Here is a 14,229-nt window from a genome sequence, read left to right as displayed (position 1 = left end):
TTGATCTTCAAACTCTTCTGATCTCAATGCTACGGATGTTTTAAAGTAGAGTCAATTTTTAAGGAAAATATATTTTATTCATAATACGGCTAAAGTGAAACAATTTAAAAAGTCTTTGATAAAAAGCTTGGGTTTCCAAACAACCGTTGACAAAAAATTCTGCAAACACTTTTAGTTAAAAAGTTTCTTAATGCTACATTTTTTTTAAAGACTTTAGATTATGTATAACACATGTTGTAAAAAAACTGTTTCCTATTTGTGTTATTAACGTATAACACACACACACAAAAACTAATTATGATTCGTTTTGCAATTCAATAAAAGTTAAAAGCTACGAAATTATTTCCAATTATTTTCAATGAAAACAATATTAACAAGCATTGTTGTAAAAATGATTGGTAATTACGATCATTGACAATAATTTGCTCAATGATTAATCATCGTCATTTTGAATTCAATTAGCTTAAAAGTATTCTCGTGTATCATATAATATCTCAACCCCCCCCCCCGGTATCACGTTATATAATATTATATATATATTACAAGCCATAAAAATCTTTAAAATAAGCCAGGAACGATTATAACGAAAATCCTACAGACAACTTTTTCAGGATTTCTTTTCGTTAACGATTTTAAAAAGAGCGAGAGAGAAAGAGAGAGAAAATAAACGAAAAAGTTGGCAAAAAGAAAAGTCGGAACGAGGCCAACGACCGTGTAGCCCGAGGAAAAAAGAAAGCAAACGAAAAACGGATAGGTCAAAGGAACTATCTTTCCTTCGTTCTCCATATAACCGAGTTTTTATTTTTTTTTTATTTTGCACGTTTTAAAAGACGACGAGAGCTACGATATTTCATTTTTCAACACTTTGTTGGTGGTTTATTGAAATTTGAATTGGCGATTCCGATCCGCTTAATTGAAACTCGTCCGGCCGATCAAAGTTCCCATTTGAGAGATTTTCTCTTTCAAACGAAAACACGATTTAATGAGAATCTTTAAAATGATATTTTAAAACAAAACAAAAATAATCCACTTTTCATACGTTTACTTTTATTTATAAACGATTGATATAATAATTACAACGATGTAATTTTTCAAAACTAACAAACTCTCTTTACGATTTTATTTCTTCTTTTACAATATAAATTTTTATAGAACGTGAAACTTAATTATACTATATAAGGAATTATGTGTTTAAGAAAAAAATATTTTAAAATATATGATTACTTTATAGTAAGATAATTTATATTTTTGATTAGTTTATATTACTAAAGAATAATATTTAAATCGAGCAACACATTGGAAATTTGTTAAACATCGAATATTCGTTTGACGGTTATCGTCTAAACATTTTTCATGGTTGTCATCGGAAATACGTTAAATCTATAAATCTATATATATATATATATATATATATATATATACCTACGTGTATATATACGTGAATGTTTGAAATTCTCGACACAGTAATATCGATTTAGTTTGTAGATGACTGCTGTCCAACCAATAGAAAAAATATTCCCTTTTTTCCGGTAATGAACGTGCCAATAATTTAATCTAACGGTACGTGTAAATACTTGTTAACCGTGCAAATCATTCATTATTTATCGTGTGGCAACAAAACGAAAACGAATAGTAACGTTATTGCACAAAAACCCACCTGCCTACAAAACTGTTTCTTCGTTCTCCTAAATTCCTCTGCATATTCTGTTGTACGATAAACAAATCAATCTATTTTTTTATTGCTTATATGGTGTATATAATAATAAATATATAACATTTAAATGGGAACACTTATATAATTTATCGATAATAATAATTATCGTAAGAAATTAAGTTACTATAAGCTTATTCTTTTCTTATATAGTTTCGATATGATTACATCAATAAAAAAGAAATAAAAGTTTATTTTATGAAAACAAAAAAGGAATAAAAAAGATTGACTAATTTATATAAATGAACAACGATAAAAATAGAAATGAATACGAAATAGATATTTTTCTACTTTAGATTTAAAACTTCATTACACGAGAGTTAACTAGTTTTTTTTCTTTCTTATCATGGTATACGTATAATAAAAAGAATCATGTGTATGGTTAAACACTTTTATCATGTAACGTAAAAGAATTTCTCAAGCAAAGAATTCAAGAAGCAACTGTCGCAGTTATAAAAGATATGCATTTACTTGAGTTTGAAAATATCCAGCAAAAGTTGAATTACCGTGTTGACATCTGTCGAGTCACACGTTGCTCATAGATCGAATCTCTATAATGTGATACGATATGCAACTTACTTTGAAAGTTATCTTTTTTTCCTAAATGCACATGAAAGTGATAAAGTATGTACTATACTTATAGTTGTTACGTAACATACGATTTTGCTGTGTTACCTGCTTTTACGATATAGTTGAATAGAAAATTAAAATTAGTTATGAAAATATATTTTTCAAGAAAAGTTTTATCATATTTCAAAAAGTAAGTTTCAAACAAAATTATTGTTATTTTCTCTTTTTCTATAAAATTGAATATTTTCCCCTGACGTAAGCTATAATAAAATCTATAAACTTTATTATTTACTTTAGTATATTTTTATCCATATGAATAAATTTATGATATAGCTGAGAGAAAAATTCCTAATTTAAAAAGTTATTTTTATCCTTGTACCATATTACCAAAGATAAAAAAAACACACATATTTTTTATTTCTGACTATTACATCAATTTATTTTTTTGTAATTCAAAATCAAAGCCGATTAATTTACGGATTTTCTTGATAAATGTTTGAAAACACAGTTGTGCACTTTTAAAGAAAAATTAACAATAAAACATTCAGATGTTCCTATTTAAATGTTTCTTATCTGTGTGTAATAAAAAATACATATGTAATGAAAAAAAAATTTGTTAACAGAAGGTAAATCAATGGCAACGTCGTTCGATTGCAAATTCATCGAAACATCGGTTGGAATAAATCATAACGTGGACGAATTATTGGTTGGACTATTAACGCAAATACGTTTAAAACTCGAAAATCCAGAAAGGACGCGTGATCTATTTCGTAAAAGGTCAAGAAAAAATCGTAGCAGATCACCGTTGGGTTCTTGTTCGGAGAACAACTCGCCAAAGAAGTACAGAGGTAGTAGGACAAGTACCAGCCTAAAGGTACGAAATTTGTTGGGTAAGGTTTGGGCAAGGGACAGTAAGTCAAAAAGTTGTGAGAATCTTCACGTTCTTTAGAATGACAAAAGATAGAAGAAAAAAAAGAGATAGTAAGATAAAATAATCGATGACGGCGAAATCGAAGAATAAAAAAAAAAACCAAAAAAAGAAATATAAAAAAAAAAAACAGAGAGAAATTTAAGGCCGATCCTCCTAATCAACGTGCGATTTCGATTTTTATCATCGCGAATGAGAAAAAAAAAACACGATGAGAAAAATAAAAAAAAAAGGAATTTTTTTTTCTTGGAAACAGGATTATCGGATCGTAAGAAAAATAACAAAAAAAAACGATTTTCGTTTCCGGAATTAATTGTTTCTACGAAAGAGAGGGAAAAAGGGGGGAGAGAATGAAAAATATAAAAAAAAAATTAAACGATTTGAAACGAAAAAAAGAAAATAATTAAAAAAAAAAAAATAAAGAAAAGAAAATTCATAGAAGTTAATGACTACCTCGAGAATATTGTGTTCACCTCCCCCATCCCCCACCCTCTGCAAATACATTTTTTTAAATCGTCCCTCATTTCTTGTGTTTTTATCCTCCTACAAAACAACTGTTATATCTGATTAAATCAAGAGTTCGAAACCTTTCTCTTTTTTCTTTTTTCTTTTTTTTTGATCGTTATAATGACTTCCTATATTTCGAGCACGTTTCTAAAATAAAAAATAAAAAAAGTAAAAAAAGAAATAAAAACGATATAAAATAAATACCATAAATCAATATGAACTCGTCATACAAGCATCCTTTCGTAGTTTTAAAACCGAAATAAACCGTTCGAAAAAAAAGTGTTCGCGCATAAGATCCCGTTTGAATTTTTTTGTTTTCAAAATAAAATCAATATTTATTTTTCGTAATAACTATTCCTATAGCCCGAGGATAAGAAATAATAACAATATCTTTCCTTCGGTAATCCTGTTTCTCACGTATTTAGACAATTATCTATATTATTATATATATATATTCCTCGACCAAACGATAAAAGTAAGATTGTTGTTATTGTATCGTAAAAATGCCGACTTTTTAAACGAAAGAACAAGCGAGAATGCGAGAGAGAGAGAGAGAGAGAAAGAAAGAGAGTATGAAAAATTAAAAAAATTCACACACTTGCATACATATGTATATCGTATGTGATATTAGAAATCGATGAGCAAAAATACGTTATTGCAACAAAATGATGTCACAGATCATCAAATTTTAAATGACAAAAAAATAAAGAAAACACAGGAAAATAGAAAGAAATAGAGAGAGAGAGAGAGAGAGAGAGAGGGGAAACAAAAAGAAGAAAAAAGAAAAAAAAGGGGACAAGAAATATTTCAATGTACTTTCTTAAAATCGGTGAACAATTTAACGATAATGAAACGAGTTGAGACTGTTCCAAATTTTTCTGAAACTACCAAGAGACATTTATTTCTGCTTACTTTTGAACAACCTCGCAGCCGAAATAATGTAATAGAACGAAATGAAGTTCGTTCATTTTATATACAATACGTATTACATACGTGTATAGGATATACGCACACGCACACACATACACACACACACACATGTACACTTTCATACACATTGAAACATATACAATATATAACACATGCTACACATGTATACCTGTGCTAGAAGCTTTTTTAGAAAAAGAAAAAGAAAAGAAAAGAATTTAAAAAAAAAAAAAAAGGATCAAATTGGATGTAATAACAAAATGGCAACCGATTAACGAACACACAAAAACATGCTTTCTACACATTTTATATAAATACACGATACAAAAATATACACACACACATATATATATATAGATTCCGAAATACGTCATTGTCAAGTATCAACTTATCAAACGTTGAGGCAAATAAAAATCGGTGTACGTTCAATCGTTTGTTCTCTTATAACGTTTGTAAAATGTACGAGAGATAAACTATCGTACATACATATGTCAGGTTTTTAAAAAAACGACACATCTGCTCTGGCTTCACTGTTATTCGTTGCTTTCGATCAAACAATGTATATTTTCTTTTTTTATTTTTTTATTTTAACTTTAGTGAGAAAGAGAGAAAGAAGAAAATGTAAAGGTTACAAAATAAAAGTCAAATTTATTTATTTTATTTTTTTAATCTATCGTATAGTACATTTTATGTTATATTTCGTTCTTTATATATCTATATTTATATTTCTTCTTATTTCAAAATTTATTTGCACTTATACAATTACGACGAAGGTCATAAATGTATAGAATAAAAAACAAAACAAGAGAGAGAGAGAGAAAATACTGAATTTTTAAATTTTAATTATATTACTATAATCTTTCCTTCTTTCTTTCGTAACATTTACTTAATAATTTTTTTTATAATTAATAAAAATACACTTTATAATTAATATTTTTATCGTTATATTTCTCACAGCTTACTTATATTTAATTTTTCTTATCGATATGACACGCTGTATCTTGTAAATTAATTTTTTCTTTCTCTCTCTTTCTCTCTACTGTTTTCACAATTCTCTTCTTTTTTAAAATTCTATCCAGAATGCTCATAAATTGTAAAGCTTTGTATTGCATCTAACAGAAATATTAATAATTCTTATTATTTGTTTTTTTTATCTCCTTGTTCTTTTACATAATGGTTAGTACGTAGTTAACGACGTTCTCGCGTTTTCTCTCGGTAACAACGTAAAGATTTTTATTTCGTTCGATGCATCGCAAATTAATCAAAAGTGCATTGAAAAGCAAACAAAAAGAAAAAACAGAGAGAATATGAAAACAGAAGGAAGAGAAAAAAATTTCATAAACAAATACATTCACGTTTCATTCGTATTTCAAAAATACTTTACTTACGTATATTAAATTTAATATTCGTGCCACGAAATTCGAATGTCCGAGCGGAAAAATATTGGGTGACGAAAAGAAATAGAAGAAAACAAAAAAATTTTTTTTTTTTAAATAAATACACACGCGAAAAAGTTTATCCATCACAAAAAAAATCGATATGCGAAGCTTGTTTTTGTTGTGTTTCTTTTTTTTCATCACGGTCTCATTTTCTTTCTTTCTCACTCTTCCCCCCTTCCCTCTCCCCGGATTTTTATTAAATCTCACAAAAGTTTACAATTATTTTTATCAATTACAAAATAACAAGAGATAAAATAATAGCCGATTAAACGAAGCAACGATCAAAGATCGCGCATGCGTTTAAATGTCAAACAAACAAGATAAATTAATTTTATCTTTATTATTTTTTTCCCCCCGTGTTTTATATATTATTGACGAATTTTATATATATATATATATTTTTTTCGGTATTTTTTTTTTTTCATACCAATAGGAACTTTTAATTACATTTATTGTGCAAATCAATGAAACTTCACAGTAATTTAAAAATCAGTTTATAAGTCATTCGTTCCATTTACTATTGCGTAAACCAGAATGAAAACAAGAAAAAGAATAAAAACAAGATTGAAAATAAATTATATAAATGATCAACGATAAAAAAAAAAGAAATAATTACATAAAACATAAGGAAAATATCAATTTAAAAAAATATATCTATATATACACACAATAATTATTGAGTCAAAGAAAATAATTAAAATTAATAAATACCCATAGCATATCTAATAAGCAAAAGTACTTAATCTTTTTCTCTGACGAGCCACATACATTTATCTCTTATACAAACAAAAAAGTGGAACCCAATGTTATAAAAGAGACAATTTATATAAACCGATGATCAAAAAAAAAAAGAGGTCATAAGGAATAAAAAACAAGTACCTTTATTTCATTATTTAAACGTTGATGTTATCTTTGACATTGATGCAAATTCGCAGCAATTTTTTTTTTATAAAATCGGTTAGCTTTCCAGGCGTAGGGGCGGAAAGGGGGGGGGAGATAGGGCAAGGGACAATTATGACCGTAAAAAGAAGAAGAAGAAGAAAAACAAAAAGTGATGAATTTATGACTGTATATTTCGGGGCAGCAGATTTTAACACTTTACCGACCGGTAGCGATTCGAGGATCCTATGCTCTTCTCACCGGCCACTCAACCGCATATCGTCCGAGACATCGGCTCGCTTTCGGCTTAGACTGTCGCGCGGGAAAATATGCGCTTTTCTTATGTTCTAGTAAAATTGTACGTTTTGTGTTATTATATGATAACCAAATTTAATAAAATCTTTTATTTTAATGATATTAGTCCAAACAATATTTATCGATAAGCTCTGTGTAATAAAAGTCGATTAATCGACTGCCGGTCGGTAAGGTGTTAAGTATGGCTGACATAAAGTGTCCAAAGAAATCTTCCCGACGCTTACTCGACTTTAACTTAAATCAAATAAGTATTAGTAACTCTTCTCGGTGTCCGAATAAATACAATAAATACGCTTTTAGCCAAGTATACACGAATGGAAAAATAATTATGAAAAAATGGGAAGACATAAAATTTAACGGAAAATCTAACGTCCAAGTATTGTTTTTCGTTATTAAAAAAAAAAAAAATAACGTTAATGTAAAAAATAATAGAACTTAATTAGTAAATTATGTATTTACATACAAAAATGTGCGTTAGATGTGTGTGAGCGTATGGGTGTGAAACAGAACAACTATTAAAGAATTTCATAAACGTTTGAAAATTTTACACGTAGTTATATATTAGCATGTTAATATCAGCACTAAGAGGGCTGTTTTTTGGAAACGTTGATTACGTAGTAGTACACTTTAAAACATACATACATTCATATATACATATATATGAGAATGAGCCAATCATTGTTATTCGCGGAGTATATATAAGTAAAAGAATTTATTTTATAATATAAAAGAATTATAAAATACAATTATATTGAAAGACAATTGATGTATGAAGTCAAAAAAACAAGTTCATTTCATGTGATTACATTTTCATTACAATTATTTATATTATAAAATAAATGGTTAAATCAATTTGTTTTACTTAACCCATTGTCATAATTAGCGATACGAAATTATTGACTCACTCTCATAAGTATATAATACATACATAAATACATACACATATTAGACGCTAGAGTCATTTTTTCGAAGTAAATACATATAAGCAATACGTTAAAATTTACGTGTTTTAAAATAACAAAAAGGAAAAAAAGAAAAATAGTAATTTTCTAAAGTCCTAGATTCAATATTTGTAAGAAAATGATTAAAAAATGATTTATCGTTAAACAGTAACAAGTAAATAGGTCAAAATCGATAAATCATCATCGAATATCGAAGAAAAAAGTCGAGTTTACTCCATAATATCTCCTCGAAGTATATATATACATTTGTTTTTCTTATTTTCTTCCCATTTCTTTTTCCATGACTAGACCATTTTTTATTTTTTTTTTTTGGTTCTTTTTACCTTTTTTCTTTTTATTTTCTCTATTTATAATTGTTCATTTAACGTTTAACTCAAAGTCCAATCGACTGACTAGGCTATAACGAATGATTAATCGAATACGTCTGAACACGCACGCGTTCAACGTGTTCCAATTTTTTTTCAAATTTCGATGATCGAACGCTTCGAACGCTACAAAACAAAAATAAAAATAAAAATGAAAAAGAAAGAGAGAGACAAAAAAAATAAAAGGAAGAAACGCTTATTAAGCGATTACGTTCGTTGAAACTATTGATCGTTATCGCAATGCAATTTCTCTCCCTTTTGTTTCCTACTCTCGTATAGATTCGCTTTTACATTAGTGGCGTAAGAAAAATAAAAATAAAAATAAAAACATAAATAAAAACAACAACATACAGAAAACAAATCATACAGAAAAAAAAACGTAACAACAAACAAAAAAATAGAGGGAGAAGGAAAGAGATGAAAAAATGAAAGACAGAGCGAGAGAGAGAGAGAGAGAGAGATAGTAAAAGGGAGAGAGACGAAGAATGATCTCGCATAAATTTACACCAATTTTTTACATTACGATTTTGTACGAGTAACGAAATTTATCGTTTATGTGTATGTAAATAAAGTAACAAGCATCGTTTAACGCATGAATATTTACTTCGTAGATGAAAGAAATTTTTTAAAGAAATAAAAAAGAAAAAAACATACAAGTTAAGAACAAAGATAAAACGGAAAGGAGAGAAAAGTGAAACAAAAAACATGATACGATTGCATGAAGAAAATAATCTTAAAGTCCAACGATTCTATCGTCGCTATTATAACAAACTGTCGTATTTTCCTTCTACTTCTTCTTAATACCGGTTAATTAAAAATCATAATTAAAAAGATAAACATCGGATGGTAATTATACGTAATTTTACACGATTGAGAAAAATTTCTAACTAAGTATTCGAATATAGTATTATATAGGTGTAGCAATTTAATTCGGATTAGTTAAAAAAAAAAGAACGAGAAATTAAGCGAGAGAAAATAAAAGAGAGAGAAAGAGAGTATGAGAGAGAAAGATAGAGAAATACAAAAATGATTAAAACAAAGTGAAAAATAAGAAGAGAGGAGGAGGAACGAGGAAAGAAATAATATGAGAAGAAGAGGAAAGAAGGAAATAAATAAGACTCGGTGAAAAAGAGAGAGAGAGAAATAAAAACGAGAGGAGAAAATAGAGCAACGAGAAGGAGAGTGAATGAGAGGAAGAGGGTAAAGGGAGGATGAATGAAAGAGGTCGAAGGGAAGAAAAAAAAAGGTATCATCGTCATAAATCGTTTTCTCCATCCTCTTGTCTTCTTGTCCTTCTTCGTCTTCGTCGTAATAATTTTTCTATAGAAGCAAAATAAAACCGTCGACGAAGCTTTCGGAGGCTTCCTCACGTTTATAAGAGCTAGGCGAGAGAGAGCTTCGCAGTATGTCACTGTAGAAGGGAAATATATTGTAAATGGCAAGTACACGTATACGTATGTTCATATATACTGGGTGTATAAAAATATATGGAGCCCAACTTATACTACGTATTTATGAACTTTTCTTCATCTGTTTGACTTTGATATTATGTTGAATTGGTTTGGTTCCCAAGCGTTTTTGACACCCTGTATATACTTATGTATGTATATATATATATATATATATATATATATATATATATATATATGTATACATGTATATACATAAGAACATATAGATAAATACACTTGGAGTTCGTGCTGACGAGTGTAATCGATTACATATCCTGGCTTCTATCAAACATTTTGAAAAAGACTCGATGATATATAAGGTAAGCTTGGGAAAAAAGAAAAAGATAAAAAAAAAGGACGAAGTAACGTCAACTCAAGCTCATACTTACGATTAATTATTTTTCGCGAAACACAACAAAAACGTAAATGAAAAATATAAAAAATGAATATGGACCTTATAAAGATATCCATTCCTTTTTTTTATGGTGGCAGCTGTTCGGGAATTTATTATGATTGCTGTGAGAAAGAATATCACGTATTTTTTTTCGATATCGTCAAAAGTATTAGTTGTCATGGAGCATATCATCTTGAAGCATCAAACCAGTGGTTTTCAAATTATGAGACAAATTTACTGATATTAACACACATGTACGTATATTTGTATCGGTGATATATTTAATTTTTGGTATAATTTAAAAGTCTTTTATATAATTTTCATTTTTTTTTTAACAAGTATGTATTTGAGAACGATACAAACTTACCTTATTAATTATTATCTTCATTTGGTTAGAATTAATTAACACTAAACAGATTTATTGTTATCTTATATTACAGTTTATAGTCAATTCACATATATATACCGGTATTTACGATAGTGGATTATTAAATCAAAAAATGAAGAACAAAAAACAATTGAGTTTATGATTTATTTAATAATAAATGTAATATAAATTAAATCATAAAATAAATGTTGGTAATTGTTTAAGATTCTAACAATAAATCCACCACCTTTATAATTACCGGTATTATACATATACATATGTGAACAATGATATAATATATTTTAAATAAATATACGATTGAAGAATAGTACTTTTAATGCTAGGTAAAATTGTCTTTTAAAGAAAAAATATGAAATCCATTACATTGCACTTAGAATGAGTTAAATTTTGATGGGAAAATCGTTGGAGAATCTTTTCGTAGATCTTTTGTACAAAATAGTACACACAGAGAGAAAAGAGAAAAAGAGAAAGAGAGAAAGGTAGAGAGACAAACAGACAGACGGACAGACAGACAGATGGACAGACAGAGGATTCTCGAAAGTCTCTTTTTCCTATTACTTCCGGAAAGTTGACAGAGCCATAGCTCCAGGCCGATACATTCGAGTTTGGAAAAGGTTCTTTGTACGAAATAAAACGAGCTTTCAGTACAACAACGATCCGTTTAGTTACGGTATTTTGAGAACTCAATGATGGGTAGGAGATACAAAAGAAAAAAGCAAAATAGAGAAAGAGAACGTATACGTGAATGTATATATACCATATACCTAAACATACATATGTGTGTTGACCGGCTGGATAACTCTAATAGCGAACATATGCTTTGATAAAAGCTAAATGACTAGAAAAAAAAAATACATACATATATATACATGCTTACATACATAGCTCGTACTAACGTGCTTTACAGGCTGCCTAAATCAAATTTTTCAAAAAATTATTTAAATACGACCTTTTCTTTTTTCTCCTATGATAATTTTCAATTATCTGTGATGATAAATATTTTTTATTTTATATTATTATTATTATTACTATTATTGTTATATTGGATATGAAAATAATCTAAATACTATAAAATTTATTTTAAAAGAGAAATTTAAAGATTTTTTATACACGTTTACGACATATTGAGTAACATACGTCAAAACTTAATCATAAAACCTTTCACTTTTATTATTTGATTTAATCTCGCATTACCAATTTTTCTCAGTTCGTATGAGATACTAATGTTGAAAAAGATACTTTTCTTTTCTAAATCGATGCAAATTAACATAAGTGGCCGAATTCCAAAATAGAGTTACCTAAAAAGTTTGTGTTGATTTAAAAAAAGATTAAAATTTTAAAATATTTAAATAAATTATTAAATGATTTGAAAAAATTATTTTAAAATATTTAAATTGAAAGTACGAATAATTTTGAAAGTGAATTAAACAGTAAGTCGAATAATAATAATAACATTGTTTTATGATTTATTTTAAAATATAAATTATTTTCATTTATATTTGATAAAATTTAAATAAATGCAAAATATTATTCGATAATAATATATATATATATATATATATATATATATATATATATATATATATATATATATATATATATATTCATAAGATCGATACGAATATTTCAGGTAACTCAATACATTGTAACATCCATCAATATAATAATAATAATAATAATAATAATAATAATAATTTTGCAATATGTTTCAAGATGTACATAAGCTTTATAAAACTCTTGTTATAATCGGGAATAATGTAAAATAATGCTCCAAAAATTATATGATTTCTTTTCGTGTCAATTTATAATATTGAACTACATTTAATAATATTGAGTTACAAAAATAAAAAGAAAAATAAAAATACATTATTGTAAATGAACAACTCTAATGAAAGAAACCGAAAGTATGAAAAATTTAAGTTTTGATTATCTTAAAACTAAAATTCGAAACCACATGATTTTTCGTTTTCCGAACGAATGCTGCACCACCTGAATTACGAAAATCTATAATATAATAGTAGTGTTAGTAGTAGAAGTAATAGTAATAGTAGTAATAGAAAAAAATAATAGTAAAAGTAATAGTAGTAGTGGTAACAACAACACTCACATGGACGACGAGCATGACAGCTCGCGTGTCGCTGTCCGATTTTAATTTGCCAAATTACTCGCAAATAAATTTCGGTGTCTTTCTTCGTTAAATCGGACAGCCAATCAACATGCTTCTACATGCGACGAGGCTTTCGTTTTTTTTCTCTCTTTCTTTTCTTTTTTTATTTTTTTAAAGCTCAGCACCGTTCTCGCAAACCCAATTTTTTTTTATCTTTCTTTATTTTTTCACCTAATCGTATAACCGCAACAACCGAACAATTAAGATTCTTATCTGAGACTTTAAAAAATGATCAATTACTATTATTACTGTTATTATTATTATGATGATTATTATTATTATTATTATTATTATTATTATTATTATTATTATTATTATTATTATTATTATTATTATTATAATCGTTATTAATAATTCATAGAGAAGAAAGGAGTTTAATTGGATTTGATAATGAAAACGATTTAAGTGATACGTAATACGATAAAAATGACAATATGTTTATCATTTATTTAAATTTCATTCATATTTGAAATAAAAATTTACAATTGTAATAATAATGTATTGTAATTCTTCTTCGTTAAAAAACTATATTAATTAAGTATATTGAAAAATCGATCTATTACATTTCATTATATTAATATGATACGTTTGATATTAATTTTTTTGCATTATTTGTCGAATTTTGTAGAACTATTGAGAAAGAAAAAACAAAAACGCGAAAAAGAAATGTTTTCGAAATTGCAATTTACAATGCGTTAAATAATGAACTCTTCGTCCTAAATACGAAAAGAAAAAAACGCTTTCAAAGGATTGTTCGATTATTCGATTTTCCTAAATAAATAACCGATGAAATAAATAATTAAAAAAAAAAAGGAAAGAAAAATAACATCACAAACGATTCGATTGTCAGCCAGTTTTAGAACAATTTATCGCGTTCGTAGAATCGATCTATCGAATTGGTGTTTACACAAATACCGTTGGAAACATTTTATTTCTTTTATCTTCCTTTCTCTCCAATAACGAGATAGACAACGTTGAAATTACAACGCTGAAGGATATTTTCCGTTACTGAAAAAACATTGTTATAAGCTTTAAAGCAAGGGTGTCCTAACTTGTTGGCCATTGGGGATCGTACAAGCAAGTAGAAATGCAGCTCACAAACGAAGATAAAAAATGCAATTAAAAAGAAAAAACTAAATGAAGAAGCACGTTTGTCACTAATATAACAAAATTTTATATTTTTATTTTTTCATTTTATTTTGTATACGGGCCAGGTATTAACAAAA

General features: G+C 27.4%; 1 protein-coding gene across 11 annotated transcripts in view; it reads left to right on the top strand.

Moving 5' to 3' along the window:
- Positions 1-11,243, top strand: part of LOC107074182 (uncharacterized) — a 134,398-nt gene extending 123,155 nt beyond the window's left edge. For all 11 annotated transcript variants that reach the window (XM_015335374.2, XM_089177324.1, XM_015335371.2 and 8 more), the window contains one exon: positions 2,905-11,243. In XM_015335374.2, coding sequence (XP_015190860.1) covers positions 2,905-3,230 — 326 coding nt within the window. In that variant the 3' untranslated portion in view covers positions 3,231-11,243. The remainder of the gene's footprint in view (positions 1-2,904) is intronic.
- The last annotated feature ends 2,986 nt before the right edge of the window (positions 11,244-14,229 follow it).

The sequence above is a fragment of the Polistes dominula genome, unplaced genomic scaffold, assembly GCF_049000335.1.
Source record: "Polistes dominula isolate Pdom_NZ unplaced genomic scaffold, Pdom_raw_medaka contig_20, whole genome shotgun sequence".
Classification (NCBI taxonomy): domain Eukaryota; kingdom Metazoa; phylum Arthropoda; class Insecta; order Hymenoptera; family Vespidae; genus Polistes; species Polistes dominula.
The sequence above is the reverse complement of the archived record's forward strand: the minus strand, read 5'-3'. Positions and strand labels throughout refer to the sequence as shown.